General features: G+C 39.4%; 1 protein-coding gene across 1 annotated transcript; it reads right to left on the bottom strand.

The window, feature by feature from the left end:
• Window positions 1-3,639: 3,639 nt before the first annotated feature.
• Window positions 3,640-22,652, bottom strand: FETUB (fetuin B). Its single transcript, XM_082654241.1, has 7 exons — window positions 22,293-22,652; window positions 21,849-21,959; window positions 20,193-20,280; window positions 17,958-18,127; window positions 17,145-17,243; window positions 5,146-5,229; window positions 3,640-4,118 (listed from the first exon to the last, which is right to left on the bottom strand). The coding sequence occupies exons 1-7, from the start codon at window positions 22,518-22,520 to the stop codon at window positions 3,759-3,761; spliced, it is 1,140 nt and encodes a 379-aa protein (XP_082510367.1). The 5' UTR covers window positions 22,521-22,652; the 3' UTR covers window positions 3,640-3,758.
• Between the last annotated feature and the right edge of the window lie 411 nt (window positions 22,653-23,063).

Genomic DNA, 23,063 nt, shown 5'->3' with positions numbered 1-23,063 from the left:
GCCTCAGGGTTATACTGAGAGTCCTTGTTTCTTACAAATCCTGAAGGCTTATCTGGATGATGTAAAGTTCCCCAGGGGTTCTACTTTGTTGCAACAGGTGGATGATTTGCTTCTTTGCTCTCCTTCTCAAGCCTCCTCACAGGAAGACATCATCCACTTGCTAAAGCTTTTAGCCTTAAAGGGACATAAGGTTGCCAAAGAAAAATTGCAGCTTGTCCAAACCCAGGTTTGATATTTAGAGCATCTGATATCAGAACAAGGACTACACCTAGATCCAGATAAGATTTCTTAGTGTCCTAAGTCCCCTTAGACCTAAAACTAAGTGCCAACTGCAAGGTTTTCTTGGGCTAGTTGGTTATTACTGAAATTGGATTCCAAATTTCTCTCTTAAGGCCAAACCTCTATGATTTGCTCAACAATAACCCAGTTCAATTTTATGGGAAGAACTGGATGACACAGCCTTCAAGGCCTTAAAGAAGAGTTTGATGAACTCTCAGCTGACTTTGGCCGTCCCAATTATCAGATTCCCTTTTTCCTTTCTATATACGAAGAGGAAGGGAATGCCTTGGGGTACTCACCAAAAAGACAGGGGCCATGATAAACTCGCAGGGTATTATAGCCAGCAGCTTGATTCTGTGGCACAGGGATACCCCCTTGCCTTAGTGCTATTATGGCTACTGCCTTTTTGGTTAACACTACTGAGAAAATCATTGTGGGATCCCCTTGAACCATTTTTGTACCTCATGCAGCAGAAGCCTCCTGAACTCTCATCACACTCAACATTTCTCAGCCAGTCGCCTCACCTCTTATGAGGTCCTCTTGTTAATTGTTGCTTACACAACTCTTTTACATTGTAATAACCTTAACCTGGCTACTCTTCTCTCCTGTCACTGATGAAGTCCCTCGCAACTGCTTAACGCTGACCAACCACCTGACCCCTCTCACGATCTGTAGGAAATTCCGTTGGGTAACGCTAATTTCTCATGGTTCAACAATGGGTTGGTTGTATTTAAAGGCGACAATGGTGGATATTGTGCTGGGTATACCATTACAACTCCTTTTGATGGTATTGAGGCAGCATCTTTACCTATGGCTACTTTGGCCCAATAGGCTGAATTATATGCTCTTACAGGGGCTTGTCCTTTAGCCAAGGACAAAACTGCCATACTGATAGTAGATATGCTTTCAGAGTAGCTCATGATTTTAGAGAGTTGTGGGGAAAATGTGGCTTCCTTACTTCCATGGAAATAAAATTTAAGAATGGTCCCTACATTTGGGAATTATTAAATGAAATACTTTAACCTGCTGCTTTAGCTGTTATTAAGATCCCGGGGCATTCTAAACTGGACTCTCTGGAAAGTAAGGGAAATTTACCTTGCTGAGATTTCTGCAAGCAATGCTGCCCTTAAAGGGACCAAGAGTAGCCAAACCTCTGTCATGGTCCAAAGGGATATTTCCCCAAACGATAATTTAGAAAAACTGGCTAGAGAGGCCCTAAAACTGGGCTCAGAAAAACAAGATTTTCAGCGATTGTTGATTTTATAAAAAGAGAAATCTCGAGATATGGGAACATATGTATATGTATAACTGATTCACTTTGTTATAAAGCAGAAACTAATACACCATTGTAAAGAAATTACACTCCAATAAAGATGTTTAAAAAAAAAAAAGAGCTCTGGTTTGGACCGAATAACAACACAGTCCTACCAGAGATTCTAAAATTCCTACTCCTTACCACTGTATGTGCATTAAACCATTGGTCTCCTGACAAAATGAGAGCCTTCATGAACCAATATTGGTGGGAAAACAATAAGGTCGAAAAAAGTGCCTACCTCACTTGTCCCACTTGTCCAAAGTGCAACCCAGGGAAGCCTGTTTGTATTGTTCCCAGACATTTTAAACTGCCAGATGGACAGTTCAAGGCCTGGCAAATGGATTTGACGCAACTTCTCCATCTAATGGATATAAATATATTTCAGTCATGGTCTGTATGTTTTCACACCAAACTGAAGCCTTCCTTTGCAGACAGACTACTGCCTCTTCTGTAGCTAAAGTCCTCCTGGAAAAGATTCTCCCTGTCTGGGGAACTCCTCTCAAACTTCATAATGATCAAGGAACACATGTTATTTGCCAGGTATTTCGACAAACATGTGCTGTTTGGTCGCTTTTACAACACTTTCATTGGGCTCACCACCCTCAATCCTCTGGTTTGACAACATCATGAAGACTCAATGGGAAAAATCTGTAGAGGTCCTCCAACTACCCTGACCAAAAGCATTGCTATTGGTCCCGCTAAATCTCAGATCTGCTTATCTTGGAGCTCATAAATTCTCACCCTTTGTGATGGTCACAGGACACCCAATGAACCTGGCTCCTGCTTCTTTTGCCCCACAACTGATAAAGGAGAACTATTCCAATATCGCCAAGGCCCTAATTGTTTCTATTAAAAATAACCATGTTTTGGTAAGGTAATCTTTTCACGGTGTGCCCTCGGGAGAAAAAGACCTTAAGCATCACGCCTTGCAACCTGGAGATTTTATCTATTTTGAAAAGACGTCTCCAGAAGAACTCTCCTTCAACCTCATGGAAAGGCCTCTATCAGGTACTGCTAGCCAGCTCTTGTGCCACCAAACTCCAAGGAATAGACTCTTGGATTCATGTGACACACCTAAAGAAAGAACCAAACCCTAATTGGACCTGCCCATCATCTGGTGACCTGAAAGTAAAGATTTCCCAGAACTGAAGCAGATGACAGCTGATGAGACAGCTTTCCCAGGATAACCAGAACAGGCCTGTTGGAAGCTTGTTGCCAAAATTTTGATTACAGAATGCTTCAGATGATCTCCAATGTCTAGGATCTTGATAAAATATGAACTTTAGATAAAAAGGGCCTGAGAGTTCTCCCTCCTACCCCTTCTTGTCATTTAAAGGTGACCTTAATAGGTTTCTAATCTTCGTACTTTCCCTTCGATTTGAGACACTACACCAAGGAAAGGTCCTTCCTGACACTGGATGACAAAAAGCCATTGAAACTAGAATACCTGACTCTTGATCAGTGATGCTTTCAGAGAAAGATCTTGATTAAAAGGGGAGAAAGGTAAAAAATTAATAAACAGAAACCTCAGTTCATAGAGTTGGGAGACCAGAGGGGAGAGCTCTCACCTGTGACAATAGTACAGTCCTATAGGAAGAAGAAAGACATTTCTTTCCTGGCAAGGACTCAGCTAATGAAAAGCCATGGACTTTTTGTTTAGTATGGCCCTTCCAACTTCCTTTTCCTCTCCATGAAGGCCTTCTCCTTCGCTTGCTGTTTGGGGGATTGCATGTGGCTCTCCGCAGTTGCAGACCCCAAATCAACCCTCTGCTGATCCTGAATAAACCCATCTTTGCTGGAGAAATATCTTCAGTCTATTTGTTTTAGGTTAACCTCAGAAAGATGAGGACATTCTTAAGTAAGGCCCTATATCAGAAACAATTAGCTAAAAGTAAGAAGTCATTACAAAGAGAGAGGCAGATGATATGAGAGGCATCTATCCATGGCATGGGGCCTTGGGTGGTTTAGGAGGGATGCAGTCCAGTGTGCAAGTGAACAGTTAAGTCTTATTTCCATTTCCGGGCAACATGATGAGACCAAGAGGAGTCAAAAAGACATACTTTATTAGCCTTCTCTATGTTTGAACTGTTTCTCTGTCCCCCTTTTCCCAACGCCGCTCATCTCCTGTAGGGCAGTATGTCGCCCAGGATCCTCTACGTGGTTCTCAAGGTGGGAGAATAAGAGGGTTGTCCATTTGAGCTGGTCCTGGGCACTCAGCAGAGCGTTGTTCTTTTGAGGGGAAAGGCAGGACAACCGGCTTCCCCTCCATAGGGTCCAGGAAGAGGAAGGAGACATCCAGTCGTTCTCCTTGGGGATCTGTGGTTAGATCCAGCTGCACAGGGAAGGCCTTAACAGGGTCCGTTCCCTGGGAATCTTCAGCCTTGTTATCCAAGTCAGGAAGGTACTGGACAGTTCCTTTGGGCACAGCTTTTGGCTGATGAGTTGTCTGCTGGGGCTCTTCCGCCTTGAACAGGTTCACAGGTCTCGGGTTAACAGTAGGGTTTTCACCTCTAGGGGTGGGAGCCTGAAATAAGAATGCTTTCAAATAAGGGAATGTCCTCCAAGAAAATTCCTGCCATGCCTGGTACTAGATTATGCTGTTCTGTGCCTTTCTGATGGAATTTTCAAAGGGAGACTAGCTAGATGGGCCTCTGATTAAAGGGCTTAAAGGAAATTCCCTGGCATCTAGTAGTTAAGACTGCAGGCTTTCACTGCCATGGGCTGTGGTTCAACCCCTCGTTGGGGACCTAAGATCCCACAAGCTGCATGGCCAAAAAAAAATTTTAAATAAGTAAATGGTTAAAAAGCAAAACAGATAAGGGCCAGGGGGAACCAAACCTTTAGAAGCTTGACTGTAGGCTTCACAAATTTCAGAGCTGAACAATGATCCAGAGAGGTAAGATGGCTTGTTCAAAGTCCCTAGTAAGGTGTCTCCCCACTCCTAGTAGTGGCAGAAGAAGCCACCTCTGGTGATTGTTTATTCTGTGCCAGGCCCAGGGCAGTGCCCTTCAACCAGATCCTCTGACCTGTTTCTCATGGGGATCTGAAGGAGGTAGGTATTGCAATCCAATTCTATAGATGAGGCAACCAAGACTCAGAGAGGTAGGAAATTGTCCATGTTCACAAAACTTGTAGGTGGCAGAACAGGACTGGAACCCAGGTGGCCTGTCTCAACCACCCTTTCAACTACACCAGGCTGCCTTATGGTAAGTGCTCAATAAATACTTCTGAAAAAGGATTCAGTATTTCCATGGAAACAACTTCTACCTATGGTTCAGGGTAAGAGTCTTTGGGACACTGAATTTAATATCTCAGATGCCTGAGCCACTCAAGCTACAGGGGTCTTACTTATGCTATAGGGACCATGTTGTAACTAAAAGAAAGGGTGACAGGTTTTTCTTTTAGCTACCCTGTGGATGTGGCCTTAGGACACCCTGAATAAAGTGGTGATCATGGATTTTAGGAAAATAAAAGGAGAGGGTAGGGTAGGGGCAACTAAAATAATCTGCTCTTTTATTCACAGAAAGACAACCGATTAGACTAAAAAATACCTCTGATTCAAAGAAGTCACAAGTCACGGAGACCGACTTTTCTGAGTGTCGTTCAGTAAGAGAACCGTGGCAAATACCAACAGGCTAAAAAAAGGAAAATACAATGTCACATGTGTATTACGATTATCAATGATCATAAATGGAAATCAACTTGCTTTCTGATTACATAGACACACAGCCAATCAACACTTTGATGCTCCTACCATGCAATAGGTAGGCTCTGAGCCAATTCTTTAGCTCATCCCTACCAAATAATCACCCAAACTAGGCTAAATTACCTCCAATGAGAGAAACTCAGGATTTCTTGAGGAACAAACTCTATTAGAAAATTCTTTGTATTGAGCAGAAATCTGTGTCTATAGAACAGACACAGAAATCTGGGTCTATCTCTTGGCCACACTTCTACCCTTGGGTCAACTAGAAAACTTGTTTTCATCTCTCATATAGCAGCTCTTTATGTATGTTCCACCTGAGTTTTTGCTTCTCAGACAAGACTACTCTCATCTCCTTAAACTTTTCTTTATTCAAAAATAAAATAAGTTTGTTTTCTTATTAGAAATGTAATAAACAGTTATTTAGAATATGGATAAACAAATAGAAAATAAAAAGACCTGTAACTACATGAAAGGTACCCGTTTCCTGCAGTGATTTGATTTCTTTTCTTCTAACATTTCTTCCTATGCATACATAATTTTTCTTCTAGAAAAATAGAATTATACTCTTCATAATATTTTATAACTCTCTTTTGTCATTTAACAATGTATAGTAAAAATCCATCTATGACACTGAATAGTTTTCTATGATTTTCTTTATAATGGCTACCTAATATTCCTCTGTGTTATTTAACAAGTTCTCTTTTGTTAGAAGCTGGATTGAACCTAATTTTTTTTTTTTTTTTTTGGCGGTACACGGGCCTCTCACTGTTGTGGCCTCTCCCGTTGCGGAGCACAGGCTCCGGACGCGCAGGCTCAGCGGCCATGGCTCATGGGCCTAGCCGCTCCGCGGCATGTGGGATCTTCCCGGACTGGGGCATGAACCAGTGTTCCCTGCATCGGCAGGCGGACTCTCAACCACTGCGCCACCAGGGAAGCCCTGAATCTAATTTTTTATGTTTAAACATTGAAGCTATTTTCATATATCCTTTGGGTAAATTCCTAGAAGAGAAACTTTAGAGTCATAGAGTATGCATTTTTTTCAAGTGTAAACAGAGGGCCAGTGTAGACCAAGAGAAAATTACAACTGCAGGTCCAGTTATGTAAAAGACTTTAAACTCTTTTCTCTATTTCCTCTCTCATTCTTCCTGGAGCTTGGAAGAACCATAGTTAAATAAATGATTGCAGGAGGGAGAGAAAGAGTGAAAGGACAGACCTTGACTCCTTCCTCACAGCAGGTTCTAAGCTTTAGGTCAGGCTTGAGCTACAGGGAGGAGAAAGCTTTGAATTGGATGTGAGATAGAAGTTTTGATTCAGAATTGACTAAAAGGGATTTTTAATACCTGAAAGTGAATCTTAATAATCAAAGTGAAATTGTTCTTATTACTGAATATAACCAGAAAGCTATGTGATCTGCCCAAGATGGCATTGAGAAGTGAGAAAGGGAGATTCTACAGAAGATGATGAAGACATTTTCCCAATTATTCCTTAATATTCAATTGACTGGTTATGAAAGACTTTTGAGAGACATAGTTCAGATTCAAAGACACACACGGGTTGAAAATTAAAAGATGGAAAAAATTTACAATGCAAACAGTAATAAAAAAGAGCTGGGAATGGCTATACAAATATCAGACAAAATTTACTTTAAGACAAAAATTGTTACTAGTGACAAGGAAAAACATTTTATAATGATAAAAGGCTCAATTTATTAGAAAGACATAACAACTATAAATATAATGCCCCTAATAATAGAGCCCCAAGGTACATAGGCAAAACCTGACAGAATTCAAGGAAGACATAGATAATTCAACAATAATAGTTGGAAACCTCATTTTCAATAATGGATAAAACAAGTTTGCAGAACGTCAACAAAGAAACAGAAGTCTTGAACAACACTATAAACAAATTAAACCTAATAGACAATTACAGAATGCTTTACCTAACAACAGCAGAATACACATTCTTCTCAAGTGTACATGGAACGTTCTCTAGGATATACCTTATGTTAAACCATAAAACAAGCTTCAATACATTTAAAAGAATTGAGATCACACAGAGTACATTCCCCAACCACAATGGGATGAAATTAGACATGAATAACAGAAGGAAATTGGAATTTTCACAAATATGTGGACATTAAATAACACTCTTAAATAACCAATTGGCCAAAGACGAGATCACAAGGAAAATTAGAAAATATTTGGAGATAAATGGAAACAAAAACAACATGTATAACTTGTGAGATGCAGCTCAATCATTTCTTAGAAGGAAATCTGTAGATGTAAATGCTTATGTTAAAAGCAAATAAAGATTGTAAATCAATAACCTAAACTTCTACCTTAAAAAGCTAGAAAAAGAAAAGTAAACTAAGCCCAAAGCAAACAAAAAGAAGGTTACAATAAAGAGTAGACAGGAAATAAATGAACTAGATAATAAAAAAAGAACGGAGAAAAAAATGAAACTGAAAGTTGATTCTTTTTTGAAAAATTTAATAAAATTGGCAAAGCTTTAGATAGACTAAGAAAAAAATGACTCAAGCTACTAAAATGGGAATTAAATAGGGTACATCACTTCTAATCTTTCAGAAATAAAAATGGAATACTATGAACAATTGTATGCTGGAAAATTGGATAACTTAGATGAAATGGACAAATTCCTAGGAAGATATGAACTACCAAAACTTACTCAAGAAGAAATATAAAACCTGAATAGACTTACAACAAGTAAAGAGATTGAATTATTAATCAAATAATCTTCCCACAAAGGAAAGCTCAGGCCCAGATGGCTTCACTGGGGAATTCTACCAAATATTTAAAGAAGAATGAACATCAACCTTTCACAAATTCTTCCAAAATAAAACAGAAGAGGAGGGAAATTTTCCCAATTCATTATATGAAGCCAATATTAAACTCATATGAAAATCAGGCAGATATGACACAGAAAAACTACAGACCAATGTCTCTTATAAATATGAGATTAAATATCTTTAAAAGAAAAAAACAACCACTGGTGAACTGAATGCAGGACTTCCCTGGTGGCGCAGTGGTTAAGAATCCGCCTGCCAGTGCAGGGGACATGGGCTCGAGCCCTGGTCTGGGAAGATCCCACATGCTACGGAGCAACTAATCCCGTGCACCACAACTACTGACCCTGCACTCTAGAGCCCATGAGCCACAACTACTGAAGTCTACGTGCCTAGAGTCCATGCTTCACAACAAGAGAAGCCACCACAATGAGAAGCCCGTGCACTGCAATGAAGAGTATTCCCTGCTTGCTGCAGCTAGAGAAAGCCCACACGCAGCAACAAAGACCCAACACAACCAAAAATAAATAAATAAACTTTTTAAAAACTCTGAATTCAGAAACATATAAAAGGGGTTATACACCATGATCAACTGTGATTCATCCGCAAAGCACAAGTCTGTTTTAATATAAAAAAATCATTGTTACGTAAAATACTAATAGATTAAAGGAGAAAAAGAAAACCAAACGATTATCTCATTAACACAGAAAAGGCATGAGACAAACTCTAACACTGTTTTTTGATAAAAGCATTCAACAAACTAGTAGGACTAGATGGGAACTTTCTCAACTTGACAAAAAAGCAGCTATAAAAAGCCTACAGTTACCATCACATTAAACGATGAAATACTGAATGCTTTCCTCCTAAAATCAGGAATAAGATAAGGATGTCTGCTCTCCCCATCTCTATTCAGCATTGTACTGGAAGTTCTAGTCAAGAAAATGAGGTAAGAATTAAAAGTCATTTAGATTGGAAAGGAAGAACTAAAACTATTTGTAGAAGACATGATCTTGTATACAGAAAATCCTAAGGACTCTACCAGAAAATTATTAGAACTATAAAAATGAGTTCAACAAGGTTACAGGATACAAGATCAAAATATGAAAAATCAATTATACTTCTACATATTTGCAATGAACAATCCAAAAATAAAATTGAGAAGACAAATACATTATATTAGCATCAAAGAGGAAAAAATACTTAGCTATACAAAAAAGTGAAAGTTTTGGACACTGACGACTACAAAACATTGTTGAAAGAAATTAAATAAGTCCTAAACAAATGGAAAGACATCCCATATTCATGGGCTGGAAGAATTACTAATTTTAAGATGACAGTACTTACTATATACATTGGTCTACAGAGTCAATGAAATCCCTATCAAATTTCCTGCTTTTTAAAGATATAAACTGACAAGCTGATTCTAAAGTTGATTTATTATGAAAATGCAAAGAATCCAAAATACCCAAAATAATCTTAAATAGGAAAAACAAAATAGGAGGGCTCAGACTTCTCAATTCAAAATTTACTACAAAACTATAATATTGGAGATAGTGTGGTACTGGTATAAGAATAGATATGCAGATCAATGAAGTAAAATTGAAGGTACAAAAATAAACCCTTACAGAGAGAGCAGATAGCAGAAGCAAGAAGAATTACAATCTTGCAGCCTGTGGAACAAAAACCACATTCACAGAAAGATAGATAAGATGAAAAGGCTATGTACCAGATGAAGGAACAAGATAAAACCCCAGAATAACAACTAAGTGAAGTGGAGATAGGCAACCTTCCAGAAAAAGAATTCAGAATAATGATAGTGAAGATGATCCAGGACCTCAGAAAAAGAATGGAGGCAAAGATTGAGAATATGCAAGAAATGCTTAACAAAGACCTAGAAGAATTAAAGAACAAAGAAATAGAGATGAACAATAAAATAACTGAAATGAAAACTACACTAGAAGGAATCAATAGCAGAATAACTGAGGCAGAAGAACGGATAAGTGACCTGGAAGACAGAATGATGGAATTCACTGCTGCAGAATAGAATAAAGAAAAAAGAAAGGCAAAGAAATGAAGACAGCCTAAGAGGCCTCTGGGACAGCATTAAATGCAACAACATTCGCATTATAGGGGTCCCAGAAGGAGAAGAGAGAGAGAAAGGACCAGAGAAAATATTTGAAGAGGTTGTAGTCGAAAACTTCCCTAACATGGGAAAGGAAATAGCCACCCAAGTCCAGGAAGTGCAGAGAGTCCCATACAGGATAAACCCAAGGAGAAACACACCAAGACACATAATAATCAAATTGGCAAAAATTAAAGACAAAGAAAAATTCTTGAAAGCAGCAAGGGAAAAATGACAAATAACATACAAGGGAACTCCCATAAGGATAACAGCTGATTTCTCAGCAGAAACTCTACAAGCCAGAAGGGAGTAGAATGATATACTTAAAGTGATAAAACGGAAGAAGCTACAACCAACATTACTCTACCCAGCAAGGATCTCATTCAGATTCGATGGAGAAATGAAAAGCTTTACAGACAAGTAAAAGCTAAGAGAATTCAACACCACCAAACCAGCTCTACAACAAATGCTAAAGGAACTTCTCTAAGTGGGAAACATGAGAGAAGAAAAGGACCTACAAAATCAAACCCAAAACAATTAAGAAAATGGTCATAGGAACATACATATCGATAATTACCTTAAACGTGAATAGATTAAATGCTCCAACCAAAAGACACAGGCTTGCTGAATGGATACAAAAACAAGACCTATACATATGCTGTCTACAAGAGACCCACTTCAGACCTAGGGACACATACAGACTGAAAGTGAGGGGATGGAAAAAGATATTCCATGCAAATGGAAATCAAAAGAAAGCTGGGGTAGCAATACTCATATCAGATAAAATAGACTTTAAGATAAAGAACGTTACAAGAGACAAGAAGGACACTACATACTGATCAAGGGATCAATCCAAGAGGAAGATACAACAATTATTAATATATGTGCACCCAACATAGGAACACATCAATCCATAAGGCAACTGCTAACAGCTGTAAAAGAGGAAATCAACAGTAACACAATAATAGTGGGGAACTTTAATGCCTCAGTTACACCAATGGACAGTTCATCCAAACAGAGAATTAATAAGGAAACACAAGCTTTAAATGACACAATAGACCAGATATATTTAATTGATATTTATAGGACATTCCATCCAAAAACCTCAGATTACACTTTCTTCTCAAGTGTGCATGGAATATTCTCCAGGATACATCACATCTTGGGTCACAAATCAAGCCTCAGTAAATTTAAGACAATTGAAATCATATCAAGCATCTTTTCTGACCACAATGCTATAAGATTAGAAATCAATTACAGGGAAAAAACTGTAAAAAGCACAAACACATGGAGGCTAAACAATATGTTACTAAATAACCAAGAGATCACTGAAGAACTCAAAGAGGAAATCAAAAAATACCTAGAGACAAATGACAATGAAAACACGATGATCCAAAACCTCTGGGATGCAGCAAAAGCAGTTCCAAGAGGGAAGTTTATAGCTATACAAGCCTACCTCAAGAAACAAGAAAAATCTCAAATAAACAATCTAACCTTACACCTAAAGGAACTAGAGAAAGAAGAACAAACAAAACCCAAAGTTAGCAGAAGGAAAGAAATCATAAAGATAAGAGCAGAAATAAATGAAATAAAAACAAAGAAAACAATTGCAAAGATCAATAACACTAAAAGTTGGTTCTTTGAGAAGATAAAATTGATAAACTATTAGCCAGACTCATCAAGAAAAAGAGGGAGAGGACTCAAATCAATAAAATTAAAAATGAAAAAAGAGAAGTTACAACAGACACCGCAGAAATACAAAGCATCCTAAGAGACTACTACAAGCAACTCTATGCCAATAAAATGGACAACCTGGAAGAAATTCTTAGAAAGGTATAACCTTCCAAGACTGAACCAAGAAGAAATAGAAAATATGAACAGACCAATCATAAGTAATGAAATTGAAACTGTGATTAAAAATCTTCCAACAAACAAAAGTCCAGGACCAGATGGCTTCACAGGTGAATTCTATGAAATATTTAGAGAAGAGCTAACACCCATCCTACTCAAACTCTTCCAAAAAACTGCAGAAGAAGGAACACTCCCAAACTCATTCTATGAGGCCACCATCACCCTGACACCAAAACCAGACAAGGATACTACAAAAAAAGAAAATTACAGACCAATATCACTGATGAATATAGATGCAAAAATCCTCAACAAAATACTAGCAAACAGAATCCAACAACACATTAAAAGGATCATATCAGGATCAAGTGGGATTCATCCCAGGGATGCAAGGATCCTTCAATATATGCAAATCAATCGATGTGATGCACCATATTAACAAACTGAAGAATAAAAACCATATGATTATCTCAATAGAGGCAGAAAAAGCTTCTGACAAAATTCAACACCGATTTATGATAAAAACTCTCCAGAAAGTGGGCATAGAGGGAACCTACCTCAACATAATAAAGTCCATATATGACAAACCCACAGCAAACATCATTCTCAATGCTGAAAAACTGAAAGCATTTCCTCTAAAATCAGGAACAAGACAAGGATGTCCACTCTCACCACTATTATTCAACATAGTTTTGGAAGTCTTAGCCATGGCAATCGAGAAGAAAAAGAAATAAAAGGAATACAAATTGAAAAGAAGGAGTAAAACTGTCACTGTTTGCAGATGACATGATACTGTACATAGAGGATCCTAAGGATGCCACCAGAAAACTACTAGAGCTAATCAATGAATTTGGTAAAGTTGCAGGAAACAAAATTAATGCACAGAAATCTCTTGCACTCCTATACACTAATGATGAAAAATCTGAAAGAGAAATTAAGGAAATACTCCCATTTACCATTGCAACAAAAAGCATAAAATACCTATGAATAAACCTACCTACGGAGACAAAAGGCAAAAGTTTCCTACCTAGGCAGAAAACTATGTCTACTGATGAAAGAAATTAAAGATCATACCAACAGATGGAGAGATATACCATGTTCTTGGATTGGAAGAATCAATATTGTGAAATTGACTATACTACCCAAAGCAATCTACAGATTCAATGCAAGCCCTATCAAATTACCAATGGCATATTTTAAAGAATTAGAACAAAAAAAATCTTAAAATTTGTATGGAGACAAAAAAGACCCCAAATAGCCAAAGCAGTCTTGAGCGAAAAAAGTGGAGCTGGAGGAATCAGACCCCCTGACTTCAGACTACACTACAAAGCTACAGTAATCAAGACAATATGGTACTGGCACAAAAACAGAAATATAGACCAATGGAACAAGATAGAAAGCCCAGAGATAAACCCATACACCTATGGTCAGCTAATCTATGACAAAGGAGACAAGGATATACAATGGAGAAAAGACAGTCTTTTCAATAAGTGGTGCTGGGAAAACTGGACAGCTATATGTAAAAGAATGAAATAAGAACACTCCCTAACACCATACACAAAAATAAACTCAAAATGGATTAGAGACCTAAATGTAAGACCAGACACTATAAAACTCTTAGAGGAAAACATAGGAAGAACACTCTTTGATGTAAATCACAGCAAGGTCTTTTTTGATCCACATCCTAGAGTAATGGAAATAAAAACAAAAATAAACAAATGGGACCTAATGAAACTTAAAAGCTTTTGCACAGCAAAGGAAACCATAAAAAAGATGAAAAGATAACCCTCAGAATGGGAGAAAATATTTGCAAATGAATCAACAGACAAAGGATTAATCTCCAAAATATATAAACAGCTCATGCAGCTCAATATTAAAAAAACAAACAACCCAATCCAAAAATGGGCAGAGGGCCTAAATAGACATCTCTCCAAAGAAGACATACAGATGGCCAAGAAGCAAATGAAAAGCTGCTCAACATCACTAATTATTAGAGATATGCAAATCAAAACTACAGTGAGGTATCACCTCACACCAGTTAGCATGGGCATCATCAGAAAATGTACAAACAACAAATGTTGGAGAGGGTGTGGAGAAAAGGGAACCCTCTTGCACTGTTGGTGGGAATGTCAACTGATACAGCCACTATGGAGAACAGTATGGAGGTTCCTTAAAAAACTAAAAATAGAATTACCATATGACCCAGCAATCCCACTACTGGGCATATGCCCAGAGAAAACCATAATTCAAAAACACACATGCATCCCAATGTTCATTGCAGCACTACTTACAATAGCCAGGTCATGGAAGCAACCTAAATGCCCATCGACAGACAAATGGATAAAGAAGATGTGATACATATATACAATGGAATATTACTCAGCCATAAAACGGAACGAAATTGGGTTTTTTGTTGAGACGTGGATGGATCTAGAGACTGTCATACAGAGTGAAGTAAGAGAAAAACAGAAAGAGAAAAACAAATATCGTATATTAATGCATATATATGGAGTTAGAAAAATTGTACAGATGAACTGGTTTGCAGGGCAGAAATTGAGACACAGATGTAGAGAACAAATGTATGGACACCAAGGGGGGAACGTGGCAGGGAGTGTGGTAGTGGTGTGATGAATTGGGAGATTGGGATCAACATGTATACACTGATGTGTATAAAATTGATGACTAATAAGAACCTGCTGTATAAAAAAATAAATAAAATAAAATTCAGAAAAAAGGGCTTCCCTGGTGGCGCAGTGGTTGAGAGTCCGCCTGCCGATGCAGGGGACACGGGTTCGTGCCCCGGTCCGGGAAGATCCCACATGCCGCGGAGCGGCTGGGCCCGTGAGCCATGGCCGCTGAGCCTGCGCGTCCGGAGCCTGTGCTCCGCAACAGGAGAGGCCACAACAGTGAGAGGCCCGCGTACCGCAAAAAAAAAAATTCAAAAAAAAAAAACCTCTTACATTTATAGTCAGTTGATCTTCAAAAATATGTCAATACAATTAAATGGGGGAAATCATAGCCTTTTCAACCAATGGTGCTGGGACAACTGGAGATCCACAAGCAGAAGAATGAAGTTGAACCTCCTACCTCATATCATATACAAAAATTAACTCAAAAATGTGTCAGAGGGGACTTCCCTGGCTGTCCAGTGGATGGGACTCTGTGCTTCCAATGCAGGGACAGGGGTTTGATCCCTGGTCGGGGAACTAAGATCCCGCATGCAACTAAGATCCCACATGCCATGCAGTGTGGCCAAAAAAAAAAAAAAGAAAGAAAGGGTCAGAGACCTACAGCTAAAACTATAAAACTCTTAGAGGAATACAGAGGAGTAAATCTTAATGATCTTGGGTTAGGTAATGGATTCTTAGATATGACACAAAAAGCGCATTCAACAAAAGAAAAAATATAAAGAAGATTTCATTAAAATTAAAAAATTTTTGTACTTCGAAGAACATCATCAAGAAAATGAATAGACAAATCAGAGAATGGGAGAAAATATTTGAAAATCATGTATCTGATAAGGGGATTATATCCAGAATATGTAAAGAATTCTTACAATTCAACAATAAAAAGATAAATAATCTAAGTTTTAAATGACAAAGGATTTGAATAGACTTTCCTCCAAAGAATACATACAAATGGCCAAAAGCACATTAAAAGATACTCAATCATTAGCCATTAGGAAAATTCAAATATAACCAAAATGAGAGACTACTTCATACTCAGTAAGATAACTATAATAGAAAGGACAGATAATAATAACAAGCATTGGCAAAAACATGAAGAAATTGAAACCCTCACATGTTGCTGATGGGATTATGAAACTGCTGCCATCACTTTGGAAAACAGTTTGCAGTTAGTTAAAAGGTTAAACACAGAATTCTCATATGACCCAGCAGTCCCACTCCAAGGTGTGTACTCAAAAGAAATGAAAACATATGTATACATAAAAACTTATACACAGGGAATTCCCTGGCCGTCCAGTGGTTAGGACTCGGTGCTTTCACTGCCATGGGCCTAGGTTCAACCCTTGGTTGGGGAACTAAAATCCCGCAAGCCAAAAGAAAAAAAACTTATACACAAATGTTCATAGTAGTACCATTCATAACATCTCAAATGGGGAAACAACTCAAATATCAATCAACTGTGGAATGGATAAACAATACATGGTATATCCATGCAATGAAATATTATTTGGCCATTAAAAGAAATGAAGCACTGATATATCAATGCTGAACAAGGATAACCCTTGAAAACATTTTGCTAAGTGAAAGAAGCCAGACACAAAAGGCCACATACAGTGTGATTCCATTATATAAAATGTTCAAAAAATGTAGTCATAGAGTCAGTAAGTAGACTAGTGGCTTCCCGGGGCATAGGCGAGAGGGCAAGGGGAATGACTGCTAATGGATATGGAGTTTCTTTTTGGGCTGATGAAAATATTCTAAGATTAGATAGTGGTGATGACAGCACAACTCTATGAATAGACTAAAAAACACTGACTTGTACACCTGAAAAGGGTGAATTTTATGGTGTGTGAATTATATCTTAATAAAATTTTATTATAACTAAGTGAATAAGGGGGGGAAAAGGCTTGCATTTTTCCTAATTGTGCTACAATACATTTTGCCAATTGACGTTCCTACTAGGTGTGCTTGAGATAGTTTCAGGGCACCCTCCCCATCTTGGCTGCATTCTTTGAAAGAAGCCCTGTTTCACTTTGTCCTTCTTAAAGAGTGGTCCAAGGAATGGAACACCATGCTGTATTCCAAATGTAACTGGGTCTGTTTGGATAAAAGCAGGACTACCACCAACCACTGAGGAGAGTTGTCTATATTTTTATAGCCTCCTATGATCATTTTTTGCAAAGCCATCACATTGCTGATGAAAACTGCATTTACAATCAAATATTATTGCATCTGGGCCATCTCTAACTAGTCAGTTGCTCCTTAAGGGGAAGAAAAGTGTCTCATGCATTACAACACTTCATGTATAATTTATGCTCAATAAACATATATAGATGATCTGTGAGCACAAAGCTTAAATTATGAAGACATTCAACAATACTCACCACAGAGTTAGGGGGCTGAAGTGCACAGCTGCTAGCCTGGGACTTGGTACATGACTCTTGGATTAAATATTCTACAAAGTAGGCAGCGCCAAACACCCACTGGTAGGAGACAAGAGGTGAGAAATAAAAATCAAACCTTCTCAAGTGGAGAAATGAGTCAGGTTTGGCAACATTATATTTACAGAAACCATACATTCCCAGAGTCATTGTCAACACAGGTCTCTTTTTGTCCCTGTAATCCCCACCATGATCAAACCATGTATTATGATTTTGTTGTTTAGAAAACATATTCACCATACCTTTCTTCCCTTCTTAAGGATTTAACTGGGCTCTAAAAACCTTCCCCTGGGGGAGCTTATTTTTCCTCATGTAAATTTGTTTTTAAATTAGCTGTTCTCCATATGATAGATATCAACATAATTCAGGTACAAATGAACATTTCCCCTAACCCATAAAACTCAACATCCACTCCTGTACTTAAAACACCGAGTAGAACTTGACTTGCTAAGTGGTCCAAGGTCAACCAGATATGGGAATGTGGTAGTAAATAGTGAACCTAAGTAGAATAACCCAAGGAGACTATGAGTCCATTTCCCTTCTTGCCTTCAGGGCAATGAAGTAAAATCATACCACACAACTCTAACAGAAATCCCATGGAATGACTCAGAAACTAAAACATGATTGAATGTGCATCAGGGTTACCAAAGGTAGGGAATGAAGCAAAGGCTCTTAGGGTTCTAATCAAAAAGAGGGCCTCGATAGCGATAGCAACAGTTATGAGACATATTGTTGTAACTGGCCTTTCAGCCTCACCTGCTGAGAAGTCTTGGTGATTTTGACGAGAGAATACTGCTTCGAGGGGCTCTTATCGTTGTATCTTGCAAGAGACTCAGTAGCAGTTTCCAGGAACTTGGGGTTTGACAAATCATGGGGGCTGGAGCTGGGGCAGTCAGGGCATATCATGGTAATCTTTCTTCGAGAAACTGTTGATGCCAAAGGGAGCAAGTTTAAAAATAAAACTCCTTAATGATACATAATCCTATAAATCATATGATCACAACAGAAGCAGAGATTGAAAGAAAAAAAGATAATGCTCAGCTTTGTCAAGGATGGAGTGGAAAAGCATTATTTAGAAAGAAAGTTAGCTTACTGCAGAGTTTTCTGCAATGAGCGTGTATTACTTTCATAATTTAAAAGGAAACAAAGCAATATTTTTTCACCTTACGCAAATTTTTTTACCCTAGGAATTTAGTTAAAAAACACATAATATAGTACAGTTGACCCTTGAACAGCACGGCGGTTAGGGGTGCTGACCCTCCAGACAGCCAAAAATCCCAGTTTAACTTTACATTCAGCCCTCCGTAACCACAGTTCTGCAACCATGGATTCAACCAACTGCATACAGTGTAATATTACAGTATGTATTTAGTGAAAAAAAATCCATGAGTGGACCATGATAGTTAGTTCAAACCCATGTTGTTCAAGGGTCAACTGTATATTGGTATAAAAACATTTTCCTAATTAGCTCAATATCTTCCACCATTATTGCCTCTGTAAAGCAGACTGAGTTGGGATTTCATTACCGTCATGTTTTATTTCCCTTTTAGTCGCCAACACCTAACATAATGTCTAATGCATGGTTGGTGCTTAGTAAATACCTGCTGAATGAATGAGTGAGTGAATGACATACAGAAGGTGGAAGCACACCCTCTTTGGTTAGAAAATGCAAGTAAGCTGGAAAATAAAAGTTGATCAAATCACTGTATGACTGGATAGGATAATCACACTAATGGTACAGCTAGAATATCTGATTGGAGGAGCTGGGGGGTGGCAAAACTTGTATAAAAGTCAGGCTAGGAAACTTGTCTAGCAGTTGTTTTGACAAAGCAAGCACATTGTTTTGATCAACTGTGTGTTTATTTGGATGTATTCGGGCATTTTGTGGGGAAGTTACACCCACAGCTGTCACTCCCGGCACCATCCCCACATGTCATTTCCTGACCTCCCATACTTCAGGTATCTAGGACTTCCATTTAAGACCTGATCCATTTTATTGGCTGTTGTCCTCTAATTTAGGCGAGTCTCATCTTCACAACCAGGAAGGTTTAGATCTGTTGCCCTCTCAAAGGAACCAACGGCATTATTATCACCTAGAGCTTGTTAGAAATGCAGAACCTCAGGCCCTGCCCCATACCTATGGAATCAGAATCTGCACTTGAACAAGATCTCCCAGGAGAGTCACACACACACATAATAGTTTGATGAGTAGCCATATCCTATTTTCCCATGCCATGGATGCTTGCTGTTCAAAGAGAGACCCAGAATGAATGTATGTATTTATTAATTTATTCAATGATATTACAGACTCTTTACACTTGATAGGAACTGGGGGAGAGTTGTAGCAGACAGGAAGAAGGGATAAAACGTTCTACACAATATAAGACAGAAGACCCCAAATCAAGGCAGTGCATGGTCTGTACTCCATGAATGGTTAGGTTAAAGTTGTGTAGGGCTGTAGAATAGGAAAGCACCACTTTTTGTTTGTTTTTTGAGGGGAGGGGGAGTTTCTTGAATAGAGAACGGTGGGGGAGGAAGCAGCATTGACAATGATCTTTAAAGAATGCTTATGAGTTCCAAGGGCAGAGGTTATCAGTGGAGGGCATCCTCAGCAGAGGGAGAAGAACAAACAAGATGCAGAGATTGGAAGGTGTGATGTGTATTCAGAAAATAGTGAGCGATCCAGTTGAATGGAGGGCAGAGTTGGTATAGTCAAGGTAATAAGGCAGAAATAGCTAGAAAGGAAGCCTGGGGACCAGTCAAAGAGGTTATGCCATTTATGTCCGACTGAAAATTTAGGATTTGATGTAGGACACAATGTAGATTAATTGTGGGAAGAGGAGCAGTGCAAGTGTTGGATATATGAAGAACTTGGCTTTGGAATGAATAGGAAGTAAGGATGGGAGAAACCCTATACACTATAGCATAGTATAGTTAAATACTCTTTTTCCATCTATTATTAAAATGCACAAAATCAAAGTGATCTCTTACCTGGGCGAAGAGTACAATTATAAGCAGGTAAATAGAAAATTCTTCTTGCCTTATTAATGTAAAATATTGCTTTGCATTGACCATAAACCTGGAACCAACAAATACATTTTATGACGCAGTGGAATGAACTAAGACTTTTAAATACCCCCAGAATGAAATTGGACATTTCTTTTTTTTTTTTATTTTTTATTTTTTTACGGTACGCGGGCCTCTCACTGCTGTGGCCTCTCCCGTTGCGGAGCACAGGCTCCAGACGCGCAGGCTCCGGACGCGCAGGCTCAGCGGCCACGGCCCACGGCCCCAGCCGCTCCGCGGCATGTGGGATCTTCCCGGACCGGGGCACGAACCCGTGTCCCCTGCATCGGCAGGCGGACTCTCAACCACTGCGCTACCAGGGAAGCCCTGGACATTTCATTTTTAAAGAACAAGAAACTTAAGGTCAATTTTAGTAGTTTGGGGTGGGGAAACGGCCAGCTGATCATTAAACAGTTTAACCTTCTCCTGAGACACAGCTTGACTTCTTCCCAGCCTCCTTCCTGCTTAGGTGAGACTGTGTGTAACTGAGTTCTAACCACAGCATGGTGAGCAGAAGTGATGTGTAACCACTTCCAGGTCTAGCCCATAAAGCTCTCCCACGTGCTATCTGTCCTCCGTGCTCTTTCCCTTTCCATAGCTTGATGCAGATGAGCATGGTGACCACAGAAGCCACGCGCTGAAGGCAGCAGAGTCTAGGGCCACAACATGGAAGGTACCTGGGTCTCCAAATCACTCCTGGAGGAAGGCCCCTTCCTGATCAAGAATTTCTATTTTGAACTTTATGTGAATGGGGATCAACTTCTATCATTTTGCAATCAGTATACGCTTTTTAGTGTATGTGTTATAGCAGCTAGTGTCACCTTAACAAATGTAATTCACAATACGGTAAATAGACTATTTGCTTTTCAAAACCAGGTAGGTGCAGTTTGACAAATTTGGTTAAATGATTAGAAAAAGATATCTTGGTCAAATAGTTCACTTCTAAACACTTATATCACACTCCTGTACTCATAAAATTTCATATAAATTAATGAAAATAATCTCAGGATAATTGAGAACCAAATGAAAACTCACTACGTTATTTTCAAGCCTCTTCTATGGTCATCTTTAATAGGATCAATTCTGACTCCCTTTAGGTTCTATGATTCCAGGAAATCCTTCCATGGAACCTCTGAGAGCTCCCATACCATAGCCCTCCCTGTGTCCAGCCTCAAATCTCATATCAGTGTTCAGTGAAACAAACTGAAGCAAAATAAAACAAATTAAAAAGTTCCCCCTCCATTACTTCTACAGTTTTCCTTAGACACGCTTCTAGAGCACTACGCTTCAGATCTTTTTTTCTCAATTTAAACACTAGCTCAGAGCCTACAGAAAGGTCTTGGAGGTAGGAAATAATTTGGGGGCAACTTTTCAATTCTGGTGTTATGACCCCAGTGGGAGCCTCAGACACGCCTCTGATTAAACTCTATTTTGTCTGTAGAATTGGAATAACCACATAGGCACCCCGCCAAAGAGATTTTAAAGAGGGACATTTAAAGATGGTACACATTGAACCATCTTCATGCTGTAGACAGAGAACACCTAGTTTTCCCCCTCGAGCTCCTGGACACAAGTACTCACCGATTTATGTAAGAGCCTCACCCCACAATTCTTCCACGACTTCCTGCTGAGCACATGGCAGCCAGTCTCTAACACGTCCAGCGTGAAATAGAACAGAGACCCCAGACCAGCCTGTGGGAATGGGAGGAGAAATGCACAACCCACATGAAGCAGAAACCCCTAAAGACCAGCAAAAAAGGTCCCTGTTTTATGGCAAAGCCAAAGGCTATGACGTTTGTGAAGATTTCTTATAAACGGTGGGACACACGTTTCTGAGCAGATACCGTTAGCACTTGTTTCTAATAACAGTAAGAACCTGTAGCACCCTGGCAGAGGAGAGCAACATGTACTCAACAGGGTTTCTGATTTGGAAAACACCTGCCAACAGGTGTCTCTGGGTTCCCGTGCCCTGGCCAGCCTCCTCAAATTGTGCAAACACCTGCCCCAGAGGGTACTGCCACTTACCTCTTGTGGGTGTTCACGGGCATCGCTCACTCGGTTGAGGCTCAGCACGTAGCCGTCCTTTTGGTCCCTGTTGATGTCCTGCAGGATGAAGTTCGCGATATCCAGCACATCTGAGCTGTTGCAGCCAAGGGAGAAGAGAGGCGGGGGGCCGGGGACTGGAAGGGGTGGAGATCGAGCCCCACAGCAGGCGGCCATGATGCAGAGCGCCAGAGGTAGGAACAGACTCATCCTGTCAGGGGCAAGGCCCAGGAGGGGTCAGTATGCAGAGCTGCAGGCACCGGGCTGTATATAGGGCTCTGAGGCCAACTTGAGCAGCTTTGTGATTACAAGCTAAACCATTGATCAGGTTTTGAAGCACAATGTCCTATTTTATCTCTTTGAATTCTAAATGTGGATTTCCCTGAGTCAGTACTTTGGATGGGATTTGCCACTATCTGTAACCTTAGACCCCTGAGTAATCTCACATTCATGTATACATGTAAACAGATGTCAGTTTCCTAACCATTTCCCAAGAAATCAAAATAAACCCTTGGGTCAAGGCTCCCAAGAGGTCATGATTGAGTTCTGGTTTGTGTCCAGCGCTCCAGCTGAGTCAGAATATGCCCCTAGCACCTTGCCTCTAGCTGATGTCCTGGCCACACTGATCTTTATCTCCATCTTGGAGCCCAGAATCACGGTGCTAACGGGGCTCAGTGACTTCATGCTCCACCTCCCAGGATCATCATTCTTGTTATATCTGAAAAAGGGCTTTAACCCCATATCATCTACATA

This window comes from Grampus griseus, assembly GCF_964374135.1.
Source record: "Grampus griseus genome assembly, chromosome: 5".
Lineage (NCBI taxonomy): Eukaryota > Metazoa > Chordata > Mammalia > Artiodactyla > Delphinidae > Grampus > Grampus griseus.
The sequence above is the reverse complement of the archived record's forward strand: the minus strand, read 5'-3'. Positions and strand labels throughout refer to the sequence as shown.